The sequence below is a fragment of the Alosa pseudoharengus genome, unplaced genomic scaffold, assembly GCF_046254945.1.
Source record: "Alosa pseudoharengus isolate Yale_2024_CS ecotype anadromous, Long Island Sound unplaced genomic scaffold, YU_APseudo_1.1 YU_APseudo_1.1_scf_9, whole genome shotgun sequence".
NCBI lineage: Eukaryota > Metazoa > Chordata > Actinopteri > Clupeiformes > Clupeidae > Alosa > Alosa pseudoharengus.
In genome coordinates this window covers 15325323-15347370 of record NW_027468881.1, presented here as the reverse complement: position 1 = coordinate 15347370, position 22048 = coordinate 15325323, and the positions used below count along the sequence as shown (strand labels likewise).

At 41.9% G+C, this 22048-nt stretch overlaps 1 protein-coding gene across 1 annotated transcript; it reads right to left on the bottom strand.

Moving 5' to 3' along the window:
* Positions 1 to 999: 999 nt before the first annotated feature.
* On the bottom strand, positions 1000 to 19234 carry tspan2b (tetraspanin 2b). The gene is made up of 8 exons (XM_076276541.1): positions 19051 to 19234; positions 10789 to 10891; positions 5384 to 5481; positions 5182 to 5256; positions 4991 to 5071; positions 3716 to 3772; positions 3520 to 3603; positions 1000 to 3290 (listed from the first exon to the last, which is right to left on the bottom strand). The coding sequence occupies exons 1-8, from the start codon at positions 19117 to 19119 to the stop codon at positions 3225 to 3227; spliced, it is 633 nt and encodes a 210-aa protein (XP_076132656.1). The 5' UTR covers positions 19120 to 19234; the 3' UTR covers positions 1000 to 3224.
* Between the last annotated feature and the right edge of the window lie 2814 nt (positions 19235 to 22048).

The following is a 22048-nucleotide window of genomic DNA, read 5'->3' as shown; positions in this document are numbered from 1 at the left end:
CTTGAGCTGAGGGGGTGATCCCCAAGTATGCTACCATCTCAATCCTCCTGACATACACCTCAAACCCTGAAAATGGATGTATTCTCCAGTATGACTTAACTTTTGCCGAATAGTCTGTCTAATTTATGAATGTGTTAAAAAGTCATATCATCAGGAATCAGTGTGCTACTGTACCTGACCTTAGCCCTAGGATCGTGACTTAAAAGAATTTCCTGATACATTAGACCATGGTGTTAAAATTAGACTAGCGGGTGTATCAGTGATTCAGTTGACTGGCATTCCTTTCGTGAAAATGGACACTTTTAGCTTGAGGTTTGAGATCAGTGCCTACCCTGTCTGTCATACAAGAAAGGAGACCCTCATAGGTACTGATGCCAGTTGCTATTTTAACATTCATATGCCAGTAGTGTCACACACGTTCTACTCACAGAAATGTTTAGACACTGTCACACACATACTGAGTTATTCAATGTGCTCACAAATTCAAAGCCATGTTATAATAAAAACCAAAGTAATTAAACCCATATACTGATTGTGTTTGTCACAATCTCAATGTATCAGATTCCATCTTACAACAGCATTGCACACACACATGATGTACACAGGAAGCTTCCATAAGAAGCTTGTTTGAGTTTCATCTACTGTACAGTATGTCTCTTTATTTGACATTTTAGCTGTGTCACTATAATTTTTTTCCTTGGAATGACGTTGATGGTGCGATACATGGGGCAAATGTGGCTGGGCAACCACATAACTGGTTCCACGTGTTCTGATTGGATGATCATGATCATTTTCCTACTGATGTAGTCCTCACAACAAAATGTTGCCCGATATCATAGGAATGTGCCAGAACAACAATACTCAGGAACACTGCCCAGCAACATTACTGAAACAGTTGTCTTGTGTATCAGCAGTTTAATAGTATATATTAGTAAATATTTTTGGAACCTTAGCTTTTTTTCTGTATTTAACTGTAAGAATGCAACCACACAACAATCAAAACTTCCAAAATCTTTATTGGTTTTTGTACATTGATCTTCCTGAGAAGCGTAATTGACATTTGAACTCATCAAATAAATTAACACATAAAAAGATGTAACAAAAAATACCTACAACAGCTTAAATTTTACAGTACAAAAAATCTCTTCATTTATGTTCTTGCAAACACAGTGTAAAGAAATCAACAAACTCAAGGGAAATTGTCTGGTCCACTTGCATGAACACAAGTTTAAAGATACACTATTTTCCCTTTTTAACAAAATCTCCAGTCAACTAGCTTTCTAGTTTATACTATGAAAGCACTGTAAAAAAAACTCCTAGGAAATCAGTTCATGTCTATCATGTACTGTACAAAAACATCATGTACACAAATTATCATGATAATTACTTCATGACTGGAGATGGTTGCTACTTCAGCACAACTTATCCTACAGACTCTAAGCAGTCCTATCAAAGACACGTATGAGCAAACACATTATTAGCCATGATCTAATGCAAAACAGCACCTAGGTGGACGCAATATAATGCTCACTGGCTTCATCTCACTCACTGTGCGACCTGTTGGCTGTTACTTCATGTTCCCACAGCCCCAGATGGCCTTTCTCACTAACCAATATGAAATGTGAATGAACAAAGTTGAGTAATTCAACGCCAAGAAGGACAACTTATTAAAAATGAAAGGCACATTTTAAAATGGACGTAGTGTCCTTTGAGTATTATTATCAAACACTACTTTACACTGGCCTTAAGCTGCAACTATCACACAGCACATTACTGATCTGCTAGCTACACATGCAAGCAACAAAAAGAGCAACAGTCACATAAAAAAATGAAATGTACAAACAGTTCTATATAAATATTTTCTTTCCTTTTTTTGTTAAGGTGGTTTGTGGATGGACTGGAGACAGGGACTGTTGCTAAGTCAATGAATAGGCACAGACCAAGGTGCCCTTTTGCTCAGAGCATCATAAACCTGAAGCTAATTCAGCTACATATCATATGTAGACTCAGAAGCACAACATCTGGGCAAATTGTGACTCTCACATGAAGAGAGATACATTAGCACAGTGTTTTCAGCATATGTAACCAGGGCAACTTAAGTTATATAGTAGATAAGAAATAAGACATGGCTGCAGTCCCAGGGTCTAATGTATACTTCAGCACATACTATATTTACCATATAGAGAGCAGGGTGAAATGATCTGCTCTTACGCAACCGTAAGATTATACTGTATGTTATGCTTGCCGGAAGCGATTACGTGACATTGGGTTTGATGATCGTTTCATGGGGAGAGTTCACTCTGTTCACAGTGACCTAGAGTAAGGGTCACTCACCACACATACGGCCTCTATGGGACCAGTCTAAGGGGCAGGGGGGGGGGGGAGGTTAAAAGTTGGGGGTCGGGTCCAACTGTACACAGCGCTTATAGTGCCTTGAGGCTGGAGGATTTTACATGGTATGCTTTTGAGATTTAACCATGTTATGTACACAAAGTGTGTGTTGGTAAGGGGAAGTCATACAGCATCTATGTACTGTATCTCTTTACATGTGTATCAGTATGTACAGTTGGGTATGTCTCTCTGCTCAGAAGAACCACTACCCTCTCAACCAATCATATTTCTCCATGAGACTTTAGATACTTCATGGTTTCACATTACATAATATTTTTAAACTGACATCTGAGGCCAAAGAGAGGGCTCCAGATATAGCCGAGAATGAATTTCTGAGTTGACTTGAATGGCGTAGCACAGTAAATAGTTGATCTAGGATGGGAATAAAACGTGAGCACAGTCCTTCATGGACTCCTGTTGTAAGTGTAGATATGTGGCCGTTTTCAGTGACTAAGATGAGTCAGTGGTGTGTTTTCATGTAAAACAAATGTCCATAAATAAGATATGTTAATTTTACAGCAATATAACAAAAAACAAAAACAACAATATATAAAAACAAATTACAAAAAACAAACACACAAGAGAAGAGTCCCATGCTCTAATCCAGTCCAATTATGTATACTGTATAAAAAGGTGCTGGTGGCTTTGAGCCATCTAAAGCAAGCACTAGTCTCATTCTTAAGATTTTAGAAACAGGACAGCACATGATCCTCTGATGGCAAGTGGGGATCTTTCATGCTGGTGGGTTTCATGTCAAGGCTCTTGTGATGATACAACAAGTTCAGGACAGTCAGAGGTTTTGGGGTGGGGTGGTGTGTGGTGGTGCACATGGCTTAGATCACCTCTCTGCTGTTCCGTATGGCACAGCACAGAACCATGCTGAAGATCATGCCGATAATCTGTAGGGGTCAAGGGGTTACACCGTTAATGGACATGAGGGGCAGCAACAAATTCAAGCTTGACCTATGTCAAAGGGAATTTCTAGAATGTTGTAAATGTGATTAACAAGATCCTTTTGAAACAAGTATTAGGTTTGCTTGCAGAAGCAGTTTAACATGGCTAGTGTCAGCTTTGGATGCTTTCCTCTAGGGAAAAAATGGAGGGAGATTACTAGTGAGACTTTCTTACCATAACACCAGCGATTCCTATTCCAACGTATCCCACAATGAAGAGTTTACTGTTAAAAAACTCACTGATGGCCACATCACAGGTCTGAAGTAGAAAACAAAGAAAGTTCAAAAGATTGTAAGATATTACAATGCATGAGATTGGTTAGAGATGGCAGAGAGGTAGTCTATGTCTGTCGAACAGGGCATGTTTTTACCTTAGTGTCGTCAGTGCTGTCTGAACATGGGGAACTCTGGGTACCACAGCAGCCCAGCTACGGGAGGAAGAGACAGGTGATTGAGAAAAGAACCGCAATGAGGCTCTCAGCAAGTTAGACTAAGGTATAATTTATCTGTGTCCTAGAGCAGTGGTTCTTAAAGTTTCTTGTCTGGCGACTCCCCCAAAAACATTGGCCAAGTCTCATCACCCCCTTCTCTCCAACTGGCAAAAATTTGTTTCACTTTGTAAAATGTTGCGAGAGGCATTGGTGGCAGAAGCAAAAAATGTGTGCAACTGGCGCTCCTGTGGCAAAAGAAGGCTGCATTGTGTTCTGTCACTGGTAAGCTCACACAGCATCTTCGAGCTATTAATTGCAAGAGGCGCAGGTAGGCCTAAAGATTTGCATAAACCGAGCATCTACCTATGGAGGAACATTACGGAAACACTGTGAATTGTAAGTCTAGGGCTACTGAATATTCCAGTTCTTAAACATGTTTGTCTAAAAACTTTTAGAAAAATCATTGTGCGACCCCTCCCATAATGTTGGCGACCCCCTGAGGGTCCCGACCCCCAGTTTGAGAACCACTGTCCTAGAGCATATTCTAATGTATCCTAGAATTACCTGAATACATTTTCATTTAGTTCATATTTCATTAAAATATTTTAGCAAACCTTGATTTTCTATCGAGAATATACATTGGTTTATTCAGAATATGTGGTCCATTTTGTGGGAAAATGGATTTTTGTTGAATTTTGTTGAATTTGATAGCACTATTTGTACTATTGTACAAACCCCTCTGGAATAATTTAATCAACTGTTTTCCAAATTCACGAACACTGTTTACCACTAGGTGGCATCAGGCTATTTAGTGCTTTTTCAAATAGTCATATGTGGGGTTTTCAGATAGGAAACGGTATGTGCTGTATCTGCATTAACTCTCTCTGGAGATCCACCCTTGAGATTCCCTATTGAGACACACTACTCATTAACTAAGTGTTTCCTCAAGATATTTTGGGCTCTCTGAAAGAATATAATATTTTGCCACCCAATGATAATATTTTGAGTCTTTATGGTCATTGAGGGCCCCCTGCTGGCTGTTGGAATTAAGTCCTAACTTTCCCTGATCCCATATTCTCCTTATCCTTTTTTACTACTTTTACTTTTCAAACTCACTCACCACAAAAGATGAGGGACTCTTGTGTGAGTCACAGCAGGAGGTCTTCATAAAAAACAGAAAGCATGAAACAAATCTTTCTAAAATGAAGAACTCACAACTTTGCTGTAGTCACTCATTGTGCTGTTGTTGTTTTCATTGAGGGACATTGTGTAGTAATTCTGAATGTCCTCAATGATCTGCAAAGAAAGGAAGTGCAGCTTAAGCATTGCTAACAATTATTTGCAACAACATGATCCCTACTGGTGTAATTATACTGATTATTTCACTGCAAAGGCTGCACATTTACCTTGTCTTTGCTCAAGAATCCAAACACACCTGCAGCCACCTCAGCTCCAAAGATGATCAGGAGACTAGCAAAAAACTGAAGACAAAATAAAAAAATATATACCATACTGGCACTACTAATGAATGACTTATAAATCGCACAGATTCAGTTAAGGCATATTATAATATTAATGTTTAGCTCCCATCCTATTGCTTTGACTTACCAGACCCAGAAGGCACTGGGATTCCCTGACGGCCCCACAGCACCCAAAGAAGCCCACAAGCATCACCAGGCCTCCAGCAGCAATCAGGATGTACACACCTGGAAGAAAACAATAGAGCCAACAAGACAACCTGAGACTTCACTCTGTAGTACATAGAAACTCCAGCAGGTGGCAGTGTGTTCTCACGGGTTTCTCTCTGTGGGATTGGGACAAAAGACGAAAATGGGATAGGACATGGAAACATCTGCCAGGGAGCGGCGAGGTCACACCGGTGTAAGAGATGATGTCAAAAAGCCTGGTCCCCAATTTCCTCATTATCCTCTTCATTACCTCTGGGGGAGCTGGGTGGGGTACTGGCGCGGAGGGGGGTGGGAGGGGTCATAGGCTGCCAGAACATGGCAACATGCACATGGCAACCACAAATGATTCAACCAATCCCATTGGCTACTTCAGTGAGCAGGCTTATTGGTGATGCTGTATGTGTCTGTTTCTGGGAGTCAGCGTGTGTAAGTGTGTGTGTGTGTGTGTGTGTGTGTGTGTGTGTGTGTTTATGTGAGTGCATATGCTGAGAGGGGAGTTGGCAGGGTTGCAGGGTTGGGGGCTGGGAGGTGCAGCATCTCTTGTTACTCATGTGTAATGAAGCCACCGGGGGGGTGTGCTGGTACTGTTGTTCTGCCCGCCCCAGATGAGGGAGCGGAGGCTGGAAACCAGGCCCCGTGGGGGCATCTCAGCGTCAGGCAGGGGAGGTTGGAGAGGTGTGTGTGTGTGTGTGTGTGGGGGGGGGGGGGGGTAAGGAGTGGCCCCCAGTGACCTGCTTGTTTTCTTCCACTATCTGACTACATCGACGGGTATCTGACTACATCAACTGGTTTTATGATCTCTCCATACCCCATGCTGTCGAAGGAACTTGAGCATTCAAATTTGAATTTAATCAGTCTCTTAGCAGTGCAATCAGAGCATGTTGCACCATGGCTTCAGCTTTTAGCACAGGATGGCTGATGATGATTTCAATTACTGAACAAAGACCAACTGAGCATGATATTAAAGAAAAACTTATATATTGCATAGGCCACACATGTCTAATATGGTGAACTCTAAGGACATACATTTCAACCTCTAATTTCCTTGACTGCTGAAGCACAGAAATCTGGCCTCTCCGTTGCTTGTGGATTGAAGAGTTTGGTTTGGAAGAGAACAATTCAAATTTTTCATAGGAAAAGATGGATATTTCCAAGGCATTTTCTCTTGTTACCTGTTGAAAAACAGAAAGATGTCCCTGGGGGCAACAAGGCCTCTCAAACTTTCTCTGACCCTTTAAAAAAAACTTTACGTCATAGACATTACACAACAGTGGGCTCCAGTGTCCGAAATGAGATGATCTTCATTTATTTATGGGTATTACTACCTAATACACACAGAATTATTAGAATTTTTTGTTTTTAATAAAGAGACATTACAACTTAAGATTGTGGTTTAGTTTTAAGCCCACAGAATTACAGCTTGTCCGTAAGGCCTTCATTCAGTAAACTGAAGAGACTATTCTTGCGAGCAATCTGCAGACTGATTTCATAAAGAAACACTGATATTTTCCTTGGATGACTAAACCTCTTGAGAAACCAAAACATGTGAGGGGTTTGCGAGGCCATCTTGTGTCATCCCTGCACCAGTAACCCTGCCAGCCACAGACAGACAATATTTACATGGTCACCGTGGTGACAGTGGAGAGGGTACTCTGCTGTTGATCCTTGACTCTGTTGTTTTGTCTGAGCATGCTGCCGTAATGTGTAGGTGAAGTGACTGTCAGATGCCTACCCCTCACCAGTCCTGAATAAACACACACATAGACACACACACACACACACACACACACACACATACACACACACACACACACATCCTCTCTCTCTCTCTCTCCTCTGTCTCTCTCTCTGTAAAGCCCAACCTTAAGAGTAAAAATGGCATTTAACTGAGGTTTTCTTGAGAGACCATGTTCCTGAAAAGGTCAAAGAGGCCAACCTGATCCTAACAAACTAAGAATGGCAATACATCTGAATGATTGAGTGGATACATACAACAGCATTCCAATGGGGCCGGCTAAAGGGTTAGTGGCATATCTAGGACAGCAGGGCCACACTCAGGCAGACGCATCAACACCTCGCCCACTGAAGCGGATGGGTGACACAACATTTCTGGCATCCAGTGCCATGTTGCAAACCTCAAGTGTTGACAGACGCGGAGGAAGTGTGAGATATGTGAAAGTTGTATGTACGGGGGCACAAGCCTCTGCTCTGTGTCCAGCTGAGATGAGCACGGACACAGAGTGGACTCAAGTTTATAACAGGCTTTACGCTTTCCCCATCCAGTAGAGATGAGTGCAGATGCAGTGTAGAGTGCAGAGCAGACTCCACAATTCCTCATCCAGTAGAAATGTCGAACACCCCCTCACCCAGCACGATTCACTTTCAGTTACAGTAAGATTTAGAAACTGGCTCAGTGAATGAACCAACATGAGCAACAGCCTCAGGTCAGTGAAGCAATAGTTTCAGAGTCATGGAGTGAGATAATCTGAACTCGAAAACACTCATTCTCTCAACACTCAGCTGTAGATCTAACTTTGACATTGGATGGTGTCAAGGGCTACCACCATCACCGTAATTATATTTGAAGGCATTTTTGCTTAACCCATCCTGCTGCAATCTCTACTCTGGGGTGCAACACTACAGCCCAGCTGCTGAGGGATGAAAGCAACACGTCTCCTCAGCATACCTGAGAGATCAAAGTGTGTTCACAGCTTGCTTTCTTTAGCCCCCAGCTCTTTCCACCCTCAGTCTAGGATGACATCAACTCTCAACCCTATATGTCACCAAGCTAAATACAGCGGGGAAAATAAGTATTGAACACGTCAACATTTTATATACTTCCAGTGAGGCTATTCGCATGAACTTTTCACCAGACATTAGTATTAACTTAGGTAATCCACACATATATAAAAATCCAAACATTAATGTCTAAAAGTAGAGTTATGAGTAGAAAAGTGGAATGGGAAAAAGTATTAAACGCTAAGAAAAAGCAGTACACAAAGGCAAAGGAATGGCAAGGAACAAACTGGAATCTATAAGTATTTAGAGAAATTATCCCTCCTATCTGTGCAAATTGATATAAACTGGGTTAGTACATACTGGTGGGCTATAAAAAGGTTTTTTGTTACCAAGGTGTCACACAAGAAACATTTCATGATGGGTAAAAGCAAAGAGCCCTCCCAAGACCTTTGCAACCTTATTGTTGCAAAACATATCAATGGAACTGGTTACAGATGCACTTCAAAACTTCTGAATCATCCAGCAAGCAGTATTGGAGCCATTGTCTGCAAGTGGAAGGAACATCACTACATCATCAACTGGCCATGCACAGGATCTCCTTGCAAGATTTCTGACCAGGAAGTCAGAAGGATAGTCAGAAGAGTAGCCCAAGATCCAAGGACCACTCAGAGAAAGCTCCAGAAAGACTTGGAGGCAGCAGGTACAATTGTTACAGAGAAAATCATAGGTAATGCACTCCACCGCCATGGCCTCTATGCACGCTCATCCCGCATGACTCTATTGCTGAAGAAAAACATGTCAAACCTCGTTGAAAGTTTGCTACACAACATTTGGACAATCCTATGAAATACTGAGAGAATGTATTCTGGTCTGGTGAGAGCAAAATTGAACTTTTCTTATGTCATACTACACACCATATTTGGAGGAGAAATGGCACTGTGCATCACCCTAAAAATACCATACGAACAATGAGGTTTGGAGGCGGTGGCATCATGGTGTGGGCTGTTTTTCATCTCATGGTACTAGCAGACTTCATACAGTTGAAGGAATAATAAATGGAGTCATTTTATTCCGGGAGAATCTTTACATCCACCAGGATGATGAGGATGAGACATGGCTAGACCTTCCAGCAGGACAATGATCCAAACCATTCAGCAAAGGAAACTCTCAATTGGTTTCAGAGAAAGGAAATCAAGGCCCTGACTTCAATCCAATTGAACAGTTTTGGAAGTTAACTAAAGATCAGTATTCATAAGAGGGACCCCTGGAATCTTCAATATTAAAGGACTATCTGTTTAAAAGAATGGGCCAAAATCACACCAGAATACTGTCACTGATTAGTTTTCGTCATACAGGAAATGCCTTGAAGCTGTCGTTACGAATAAAGGCTTTTCCACAAAGTATTTAAGAAATTTTAGCAGGCGTGTTCAATACTTTTTTCCTGTGTCATTTCACTTTATTACACATAACTCTACCTATGGACTTTAATGTTTGGATTTTTTTTATATGGGTGGATGATCTGAGTTAATAGTAATATCTGGTGAAAATGTCATGCAAATAGCCTCATTGGAAGTATACTTACTGAAAAAAATGTTGACGTGTTCAATACTTTTTTTCCCCGCTGTACATCAGGAGATGCAAAAAAAGACTCTCACATCTGAGTTTTGACACTTGATAAAGAGGAGAGGTGGAAACCAAAGGGGAAATAGTCTTTCTAGTCACTCACTGCCTGCTTTTCCCAGTGCTGCAGCAGTTGCAGTTCATTTTTTTGTGATCATAACACCGTCTGTGCTCTGCGTCTGCTGCTCCCTGGAGTACCATCTGTCTCTTGGGTTCGGGCTGGGCTGGGTTAGGCTGGGCTGGGCTTGGCTGGGCTGAGTTAGACTGGGGGGTCTGGGGGTAGGCAAGGAGCCACACAGGTTGCCCTTTCAGGCCTGCCTATATCTCTGTGCCACAGGGAAAGAGCTTGCGGTTTAACCCCCCCCCCACACACACACACCTCCTGTATTTATATCCACAGACCCCCCAGCTTCCTGTTTTTCTAAACGGCATGCGGACACCGGAGGCAAGCCGGGGCCACGTCTGTAGCGCGCTTCACCATGGCAACCTGAGAGGACGGAACGGAACCCACACAGAACGCCTCAGAGCCGATGAGTGGAAGGTTTCCACTCCACCATCCAGGCCCTCAGAAGAAAAAAACCCTATGTCGCTCTGAGGATTGCTTGTTGCTTGATACCCCCCCCCCCCCCCCTCAATCTTCTCCTCTTCTGTTGTGCAGAGAAACAGCTACTTTCATGCAGCTTAATGGGAGACATGTGGCCTATATGGTCATGGAAATTTAGGTGTGACTGCACGAGAGTTATTTTTTAACAGGGAACACATTTATTGCAGTTATACCGAGTTGGAACAATACATTTAATCTATTTAACTCATGAACATTTTTTGGATGCATTCGAAAAAAACAAAAAAAAAACAACTACAAACCGATGCATTTACAAACGTTATATGAATGACTGTAATGACAATGAAACCACAACAAGAAATTGTATCAGAAGCCCAAGGCAGTAGCTCTGTTCCACTACTCACCGATGAAGAAGGTGTCTGGGGCTCTATCATCACTGAGCAGTGAGATCACCTCTGGGTCCAGCCTCAGCCACAGACCCACGGCCAGGACCAGAGAGCCCATCATCTGCAGGAACAAACACAAACATACAGCTGCTCTTAGAAAACAGTTTGGATTAGAACTTAAGCACACCTTTTGCTATGACCTTTTTGCTATTTTGATGTTAGTTCAGTTTAGATAATATGTCAGAAAGAAGAAATGCGAGCTTAGTGAAACTGTCTAGAAAAAGACATTTAGAAAACATATTTAAAGAAAGAATATTGGAAAAATAAATGGAAGATATTTTAAATGAAATAATATATTTTTGATGCGAATTTATTATGAGATGCAGTATGGGTTTGACCCTGTAATCTATTTCAAGGATCTGATTTTTCCATTGACTGAACCGTTTAGGTCTGGAGTCTTGCCACTCTGTCAGTGGCAGGAATGAATAGCCTTTACTCTGGCTGCCACAGAGTTCTATGCAGAGATACATGAAAAGGTTTTAGGAAAGAATTTAAAACATTTAAATAGGCCTTCTCTGCTCAGCTTGAGAGCCATATATTTTCAGAAGTCTTTGTGTCTTTCCAAGCCATTTTTTAAAATGGAAATGAAGTGTTGATGGTCAGGATTGTATTTTAAAAATAGGGATTTAAAGAGAAATGCTCTTTAAAGAGATTTAAGGCCTGCTAAAAATGCTAAGCATTAGCATTTTGTGACAATAAGCCATATCCAAACACATACACGTTTCTGCTTACACAGACCTGCAATCTTTTTGCTGAGAATGTTAAACTGTACAAATTTAGCATGCAGCAATGGAAAAAGTACTTATCATCTGTTGAGTAATCATCTGTCTCACCAAGGTGACCAATAAGTTCACATCACTCACAATCAGGCACAACAAGAGCTGACTTGTTCACAACCTAGCATGCTACATACCTCTGAGTATGTGGATCTACAGTACATGTGGAGTTAATGCTGCTCCAGTTTATAGATGATATACACTTAAAAGTGAAAGGAGATTTTTTTTTATAAAAGGAATTCTCATACTGATACTATTATTGCTGATTACTGTGGTGCTTCAGATGGAAAAACTCTGAGTACAAGGCACTGCCCTCAGGAAGCAGCAATTTTCATAGACTCTTTCATTCCTATATTCATTTACAATTTTGAATGGAAGCAGACATAATGGGGGTGGATTTGATATAAAAAAAAACCAAGAGCATTATTTTTACTTCTTCACCATTTTCCAGTTCTAGCGCCTCTGTTTAGTGTTGGTCTGTAGCGTTGTAGGTTTTTACCCATTTCACGTACTGCATGCGTTTGTTTTTTGTGTGTTTTGATTATTGTGTTAGATAGGTATGTTCTTAGCTATCTTACCCAGTCATGTATTTGCTACTTATGTGGAATGTTTTCTGTAAGGAAACCCACTCCAAATTTCTGACATTGTGGGATAGTAATGTACATTTTAAATCTTGAATAATGGAGGTGAATAAGTATCCACCATCAGGCTTCTGTGAGTTCTGCACTAAAACTCTTAAGAGTGGATGTTAGAGAAAGAGACATTGTTGCATTTCAAAAACATGGCACAGGGTCGGATCCTGCAGCAGTATTGCAGGTCAAACAGGGTCAGAGTGTGGGCTTGACCCGGCAAACACAGCTTCAAGACTAACAACAAATTGACACAACCCTCCCCTTCATGTGTTCTTGTAGCACAAAACATGTTGCTGACAAGACCAAGGTCATTTTAATTTTAATTCACAAGAAAAACAAATTCATACTGTACATTAATGCACACTTAAAAACATCTTAATGTCAGATAAGGTAATGGAAACATGAAAAGCATCAAACAAATGAATGAATCTGATAGAAGAATGTGTTTTTATGCAGTACACAGAGTGGAGTGTACTTCACTGCCCTGCAAGGCCTACTGCACTACTAACACTGGAGGTTCCCTCTCCCCATCTGCCTATAGATCACATCATCCAGCACCTTAACCTCGACTCTCTCCACCCTCATCCCACTTCTCCGCGACCCTTCCCATCCACCCCCTCTCCCCAGCGGAGTCCCTCCTCCTCACCACACGAAAACAATGACCTAGTCTGTACCTCAGAACATAGACAAAAGAGCCACTGTCTGACAATGAGACAATGAGTGGGAATATATGACTGACATAGCTGGCTGTGTGTGTGTGTGTGTGTGTGTGTGTGTGCGTGTGTGTGTGTGTGTGTGTGAATGCATGCATGTCTCTATGTATGAGTGAGAGAGAGTTTATGTCTGTCTGTGTGCGTGCATACTATACTGTATATGCTCAACTGTATAGACTATGATGGACATGCATTCATGGTCACCAACTCATTATTGCTGCTAAAAACAAAAACACATACACACACAGACACATGCAGGACACCAAATGCCATCTCATACAGCTTGTGTTCCAACAAGCCAAGCTCTAAACTTTAGAAATTAAACAATAAACATTGCTTGTTAAGTCCAAAATACAACACACTTCACGCTCCTCCATAAATGATGATGGGAGTTTCAGAACATTGAGGCAGTGGCATGCTTCTCTAGACAAAGAAGACCTTGGTGTGGTTTTCAGAATTCTTTCCTTACATGTATGGAAATACTTGCGCCCTTTTAAATTTATTGACAGGTTTTCATAGCGCTATTAAACAGACTGTATTACTAAGGGAATTTCCACGTAAATTTCATGGCACTAATTGGGAGACACAGAGGTGGGGGCAGGCATTAGTTTTATATGTGTGGGCACCCCAAACAACATTATGAGTAACTTCAGTTAAAACTAATGACGTCACACTCTCACACCGACATCTGACTAACTAATTTTCCCGATGGCTAGAAGAAAGCCAGACCTAACAAAAGCTGGTTTGGGTTTTCAACAGTATAAACCATACAGTTTATTTAGACGCCTGAGAGATGGAGAAAAGTCAGGTTAGGGGATTGGTAAAGGAACCAGTGCAGTTGGCTATTGGCTATCTGCATACTGTCTGCTGACCAAGGGACTGAAGGAAACTATCCATCAGTGCAGGGGACCTGTCGTGGGAGAGCAGGTTAAATAGCGTCTGGCAGCTGCAGAGGAGGTCTAGGAGAGAACATCAACAGCAGTCATGTCAACTCACAATGCAAGCTGAGTGAAACTGTAGGAGTAAACCACGTAAGAAAGCAACCTTTTTGAATTTACATAACAATGTATACAGTATATAATAACAAAAATCTGTCCGATTTTTGGGTCAAGTTCAACTTATTCCTGTTATGATAGATGTTGACAGAGAAGAAGAAATATGCTTGTGACTTCAAACAGAAAAAAGAAACATCTCCAGGGGAGAAAAGAGATAAATGGATTAGAGTCGCTATGTCAGGGGCAATGAAAAATGCTTCGCATAATGAACGGGTTTCGCTCCGTGACTAATACTTGGATCAGTGCAGCCCACAGTTCCTCATTGTTCCAAAGCATTTTTCTTTTGTGCTCTTCCACATTGTTCCACATTCCCTGGTATTCTGGAGCATGAGGGATTAGGTCCTTTGATTGCCTTTGTTTTTATTGTATGTGTGAGTGGAAAGATGTAGAGGTAGAAGGAGAGAGAAAGAGAGAGAGAGAGAGAGCAATGGAGGGAAGGTGGGAGGGAAAGAGTGAGAGTGAGTCTGTGGGACAGTTCAAGGGGCGGGAAAATAGATGGTGGTGGTGGTGTGTGTGTGTGCATCTCATTGTTAGTGAGTTTGGAGAGTTGGGGGGGGGGGGGGGGGGGCACTCTGGGGGGCACAAAGACACTCAGCCATTGACTGTGCCCTGCCTAATGCTCCATGGGAAATACATGGGGTTCCCGATAGCCCAACCACAGCACACACAATTACTCTACCCTCCCACCATTTCTATCTCATCAGATCCATAAGCATCCCCTTCACAAAGACCTGCTGTTCAGGCCTCCTGTTTAAACTGCAGTCAATTCTGTGTGCAGATGTTTCCTTAAATGAAATAAAAAAACACTCAAACTGCAGGCCAAGCAGAAGACATTAAAAAACGAATCCCTAAGATGCAATGATTTATGAATAATTAATTGCACACACAATAGTCTAGACAGGCTAAAAATGTGAAAACAGTTTTAACAGAGTTCTGTTTTCTCCATTGAACTGTGAGCGAAACACACATCCAAAGCTCCTGGTCCACTAATGCTACACGTCAGATAGTTAATATTGGAGATTTTGTGGGGAGGCAGAGGCTGAGCCGGACTCAGCGTGATCCTGGGTATTTTCTGGCTCAGTGGCCGTCTCCTTGGCAGCAAAGCCTGGTTCCAGCACCACCACCTCCTCCTCCAGAAGTCTTGACACAGGCCAGGGACTTCCAGCGAAGGGTCCTGGAGTTAATGGCTTCCTGTCTATTGTTCCTTCCACTGGTCCACTGACAACGCCTGACGATATCGTTAAAGATTTATGAGGCGCTCAGTTCGCCTCTCTAATGGAGCGGCGTGAACAAAATATGTGCATGGCAAGCAGGTGAATGTGCAATGTCGTCTGCAGCACACACCCAGCGAGGCCTGTGGAGGCCATGGGGTGGTGACAGGTGCACCCGAGGCGCTGGAACAGACAAAAAGGTCTTCACGACACCTCATGTTTTCCCTAAAGAACTAAGGTCATACCGTGTGCACTGTGCAGCAGACTGACGGTCTGACTGGTTTTCCAATGGGCACCAAAGCATAGATGTTTCCATGGGCTTTCCAAGTCCCGTAAGTTACAGAGCTGTATTTAAATCCACAGTACTGCACACTAGTACTTTGGGGACACCAGTGATAGGGTACATGAATTGTCATTGCTTTGGTTGCAGTACAGAAATACTGCATGTTTTTACAGAAAAGGACCTGTTTCTTGCTATGTAAATATCACTCCAGTTTGTTTATATTGGGAACTGGCTGAAATCGAGAGGGCATGCAAATTCATTATGATATGCAAACAACAGTGTTTTTATCAACAGCTGAACTCCTCCCCCTTGTAGAGCACCCTTTCAGTGTGTGATATGTAAACTCTATAGGGCTGATTAGTGTGCTTTAAATTAAACATCATAGTAAAAGCACACACACACACACACACACACACACTCAAATAATTTGCTGTAAATACTCTGGTCATACAATCATGAACAACCATTTACAGTTGATTGTTTTCAGCCTTACATAGGAGGGAAGACATCAAATCTATCAAATCTATACAACCATCCATCAACCATTCAGAGAATACAGAATCAATCTGCCATTCAGGGTCAAGCTCACGGAAGAATCTGCTGCTACTGTCTCTGATTGAGAGCAACAGCACCCCTAGGACCTCCCCTCCCCCACTCCACTCTCAGCCTCTGTCCATTAGAATGACCGACCAAAGGCACAGACAGTAACGTGCCCAAGCAATTCAGATGAGGGATTACTTAAGGGGAGTGCCGTTGTTGGCGTAGCGACAAAAATATTTTCTCTACGACCACGTAGTGTGGGTGACAGGGGCAAATCTACTCTGCTAGAAAAAACCCTGTGCCATTGAAATACTACACAGGAATTTATTAAAAACGTCTGTGCAGTTTTGTGGGACAGCTTTAGAGAATGGCCCTGGCAGTCAGTCACAGTGGACGTGATCACAACGAGTCTCTCTAACAGCTCTCTTTCTTTCCCGCTATCTCATCTATTTAGGTCAGGATCATGCCAACTGTTTCTCGCGCTAGCTTACTGCCACACACCCGCACGCACACGTGCACACTGCACACACACACACAGCACCCGTTTCAATCTTTTGCAAAGCCTTTTTTATCCCTGCTTTTATTTGTTAGTTGTTTTATTTGTTTATTTGTTTTTTTATCCCTGCTGCATTTCACACTCTCTTACAGTTCACTGACACACAAACCTGCATAGATAGATAGATAGATAGATAGATAGATAGATAGATAGATAGATAGATAGATAGATAGATCATTTATTGATCCCCAAGGGGAAATTCAAGCATGTGCACACACACACACACACTACCACACTCTCGCTATGCTATCCACATGCCAATGATGACGGAGTGTGTCAGTTGTTGCTTTCACACACTCTCTGTGCAGCGCCAAGCTGCAGTAAGACTAAAAAATGTGCTTGCAATCTTAGCACTGGGTCTCACTATAGTACCATCAACTCTGGATTGCTGGGAATTTGGCTGCCACAACTAGTCTATACAGCCAATGCAAAATCAAAGCTTTTCTTTTGTCTTTGTCTTTACAATGGCTTTCCCCCGACACTTAATTCAGAACACAGGTGCTATAATGGAAAGTACACATAAACAAGACAAAGCAACACAGAAACTTTCTTTTTATAGCGAACTCTGTAGGCAACACCCTGCACAAAAGAGGAAGAGGATATGCTGACTTTTCCATAACTATAAGCTTGCTGTGAATAGCTACATGGCATGTGCATGTGGTAAATATGGAACATATAGAGTGGAACAAAATCTTTATACTGCCTGGGTTTACACCTCTCCACATCTCCACACACTGAAACGGCAACCCAGGCAAGAGCCTAGTGTGTTACAGTCGATCAGGTGGTGGAGCCAGCAAAGAAGGAAAGTGAAGATGCAGGCATGGCAAAGGTTAGTGGGGTATTAGGGCAAAGAGACAGGAGTGTGTTTGTGTGTGTGTGTGTGTGTGTGTGTGTGTGTGTGAGAAAAAGAGAGAGGGAGAGAGAGAGAGAGAGAGAGAGAGAAAGAGACAAAAAGTCACCATTTGTGTTAGAAGTGCCATTTACTGCTCTTGCACACATACTTCACTTATCTTTCATCTTACATATCCACCACCATCACCACCACCCCATCAGAGGAGAACCGCATGCAGAAATGTCCTACAACACTGGATAAGGTCTCCGCCCTTTAAATCATCATGTTTTTGTTTACAAACTGTTTACTACAACAGAATTGCTTAATAGTACTGATTTCTTTATTTCTTCAACTGCAAAATGAGCTAGAAAAGTACATCCTGATAAGGTATAATGGAATTGCACTTAATTTTGTTCCCAGGCTCTGGCTGACCCAGAACCCATAGAAGTGGTAATTGTGGGGAAATCCTTGGATAAAATGCTAATTACTGTGAGAAGCAGCTCTGATACCATATACGCTCTCATTCCTTAAAAAGCATCTCTGTATTATAGATTTGGGGACTCTTCCCCATCCTACACTCTCTGGCGACAGGACTGGTTGCTAGCCAGCCCAGTGCTCCCATAGGATTGAGCTGTAACACGCCTCTCATATAAGCCTGGCAGTGCTGGATGTCACGGTAAGTCACAGGGGACAGACAACAGGGTTATGGAGGGTCAATTGTCTCTGTGGCGCAGGTGCAACATGGTGGAGGGAACACACAGGAAGTAAGAACATGCTTGGCCGAGAAAAGCAACCAAAAACACAAGTTGCCTTTAAGTATCAGCCTCGCACTTGCAATAGCAATTCCATGGAGAAAATGCTGGATAATTCTATGGAGATACAGTGATTATGTTTGGAACAATCTTAATAGGCCTACTTAAGGCAATACAAATGTTTAGGCCACCAATGTTTATTGGAATATGAAATATAGGCCTAAAATAATATAACACATTGTGTAAATCAACATGCTGTAGGCTACAAATAAATAATTGCATAGATTCCACTCCCAATTCTGTTAAAAATAATTGGGGCATTTCTTATGTCTAATGGCCTTGTCTACACTTGCCACATTTCTCATTCCGGTCTTTGAGGGTAAAACACCCATAAAGCGCCGAGCCAAGTGCTTAGTTGGTTTTCCATGCTGCCCGTATAGCCTAGGCTGCCTTTCCTTTTCAAAACACGCTTCAAGTAGGAAAAAGGGGCGGATTTTCCTCAATGGAAAATCTGATTTGAGCTGGACGAGCCCGGACTCAACCTTCCTCCCCCCTCCTGCCATCCTTTCCAGAATCAGCACAATTCTCACACTGAGATTAAAATAGACTGAGGAATACCGCCGACTCTTTCACGGCATAAACATGTAGATACGGACATTACCATAGGGTGCTTCCTGCAAGCAATTCCTTCACTTGAGCTTCATCGCCAACACAAAACACTCAGTCAGCATCGACATGCACTTGCTCTGAGGTAGGCTACATCATACAACCGGGTTTTGGTTAAAGAAAACTAGGCACTCCTTTATTTAATACAGCAAACACACCAGTTATTATTCTAAACTGAATTACAATTAAGACTTAAACACTTACCCAAAATATGAAGTTGAATATAAAAAGAAGGTATTTTACGCATTTCATTCCTCCTTCAACTTTCCCCATGTTTGCTGCACCAGTTGTCTTAAATACGTGAAGCCGGACTATTTCTTTCAACTGTAGTAATAGTCAAATGGCTATCTAATGTGCTGAATACGAGACACGGGGACTGTCAATTTCAGCGCTAAACAACACCGGGTGATTTTCAGTCCTTCTGGACCGCCCATTTAAATGATGGTCGGGGTGAATTAAGGGGGGTTTGTGAAATACAACGCGGCGATTTGCTGTTTGCGTACAGCGGGCGTCCATTGGGTGAAATATTTTTTTCATTATTTTTTCATGATAACATTTGCATTCTATGCAGCCGATTTCCTTCCTTCCATCCTTGTGTAGGCTATGTTTAGGAGAGAATGTGGTTAGATTCTTCGTGCATTTCACCAGCAAATGCGAGCGAAGTCTTACAGTGTGTCGCTATTAGTAGTGCAGTTCAGTTGAACTATTCAACTGAACTGCACATACACACTACAACATACCACCTGCTACAACGTAATTACACAACAACAACAACAACAACAACAATAATAATAATAATGAAAATGACACACATAATTAGGCCTAATACATAGTCCATATAAAAACTATACATTTACCATGTCTTTGTCTGGTACATATCTGACCAAAGCACTTGGAAGCAGCTCATCGTCTTCATGAGTTAGGTTATTAAGGATTCCCCTACTCCCCATAGTGTCCAAAGATGGTGTAGGGTACCTGAAAGAGAAGGGCTAAGTATTGGTGTCAAGACCACTGTCACAGAGAAAACTGTGGCGGTGGTAGTGTAGTGGTTAAGGAGCTGGGCTAGCGTGCAGTAGCCTGAAAGTTGTCGGTTCAATTCCCGGCTTCCACCGTTGTGCCCTTGAGCAAGGCACTTAACCCCAAGTTGCTCCGGGGACAATGTGATCCCTTGTAATATAGCTGACATATGTAAGTCACTTTGGTCAAGAAGTGTCTGCTAAATGTAATGTAATGTAAAAACTGAAAAGACACTAAACACTTCAGGAGAAATGGATATCATATCAATGATCATGATATAATGCAGATGCATCCTCAGACAATATCATGTGATAGGAATGGCTTTCTCATGTGAAGAAAAGCCCATGGAATGTATAGCAATGGCAGCAGGGCTGAGTTAAAATAGGGTGGACAGGAGGACAGCTTTCAGAAATACTGAAACTTCCATCGACATTTGAGTTGGAGTAGTTTGTCCAACCCTCCCAGAAAAGTTTAATTGGCACAAACTTCCAAGTTTTTCCTCAAACTTTGAGTTTGCTGCAAACTTCCAGCAGCAGCTTTGAGTTTGGCACAAACTCAAATCTTCAAGTTTTTCCTAAAACTTCGAGTTCTCCGCAAACTTCCAACAACTTTGAGTTAGTTGTAAACTTCTGACAACTTTGAGTTACTCGTAAATTTCTGGCAACTTTGTTTTACGGCTGAGGTTGCCACAAACTTTGAGAAGGCCCCAGTGCATTGCATATGGCGACAGGATGACAAATGCAGGTGGGAACCTTATACAGTCTATGGCAGGAAGATATTTTGGAGCACCTGAGCATGAGAGTGATCCCCAAAGACTCCAGTGGGCATACAGAAGGTGTGCGAAATTGGAAGGGCTAAGATTGTATAAGGAAGAGACAGTCATGGTCAATGGACCACACTTCATGATAATAAAACATAACTTGAGAATGTCAGTGGTGATGGCAACCTTAAGTGACTGCAGCAGAAAGAACAATATGGAAAATCAGAGAAACAGGAAACAGGATTAGGAAGATTATCTGAAGTGAAGGCAAAAGTGCCTTCAGTTGTCAGAAGCACTTTGGGTTATGACCTTGAAAAACCTAGAGAGTGGCTTCAGAAGACCTCAGGGACACTTTCAAGATCTCTTTCCAGGAAAGCATGGTGACAGGAACAGCTAAGACACTGCACAGAACTCTGATGCAGATACAGAAATTAGAGATGCACCCCCCCCCCACACACACACACAATACTCAATTTATTTCTTAGTTGCTTATTACTCCAGATATTCAGTTCTCCTTTCAGCCCAAGTCAAGAGAGCTGACTAACGGGTCACCGTTTGTGCTTCTGCCTGGGCCCCTCTCAATTCCTAAATGAGAGTAATCCAATTTTGAATGGTGTCGTGCAATAATATTTTTTAGCATAACCATGGAGAACGGTTTTTCTTTTCCAAATGTCAGCTGAGGTTAGCATGCAAAGTAATGTCTGGCAAGGGACAATATTGTTTGAGGCACCTACTGTGTTGCCAGATGTCCTTTAAAGAAGGCCAGTGCTTTAGTTAATCACAGTGGACAATCTACATGGTGAGGTAAACCCCTTTGCCACGCTAGTGAATTACAATTGGAAAACTGACAAGCACCTAAAAGCTCTTTTTTTTTACAGTATTATACATCAACTCTTGATTATAAATATAGGCCTGTATGTGATTATGTGATTATTGAAAGACATCTGCACCCAAGAATCCCTGCTTAACCTCTGTGCAGTTTTGTAGCTGTTCTGGAGAACTCAGAAACCCCTCTTAACAGTAAATGACCCAAGTGATATCTCAGCATAGTGAACTAAAGGTCAGCTTCAGCTGCAATAGTGTGAGAATATCAGACTAATTGTAAAATACCCAGTAATTTGGGATCTGTGACTTACCTGTGATAAGGCCTGCAGTACATCCGATATAACCCCCCACCCACCCACACTTCACTTATTTGAAATCAAGTTTCATTAGGAACCAAATGTTCTGAATGATCCAGTAGATTAAAGCAGTTCAGCAACCATGAGTTTTTACAGATTCAAGGGTACAAGAAACATAGTCTCTTCCAAATAAACTTGCTTCCTATAACTGCTGATATGGAACAGTATTTTGCTAACTGTTTGTCCTTTGTTATATATAGTCCCCCAATGCAAAGTTTGGGGGATTGTATAAAACCTATGCTAT

Bases quoted from the DNA above. Each gene is read 5' to 3' on its own strand.
- tspan2b (XM_076276541.1), bottom strand. From the start codon at position 19,119: ATGGGGAAAGTTGAAGGAGGAATGAAATGCGTAAAATACCTTCTTTTT. The intron at 5,482-10,788 runs GTGAGTAGTGGA...GTTTTCTTCCAG, and splicing joins CCCAGACACCTTCTTCATCG to GTGTGTACATCCTGATTGCT. The intron at 5,257-5,383 runs GTAAGTCAAAGC...TTTTGTCTTCAG, and splicing joins CCCAGTGCCTTCTGGGTCTG to TTTTTTGCTAGTCTCCTGAT.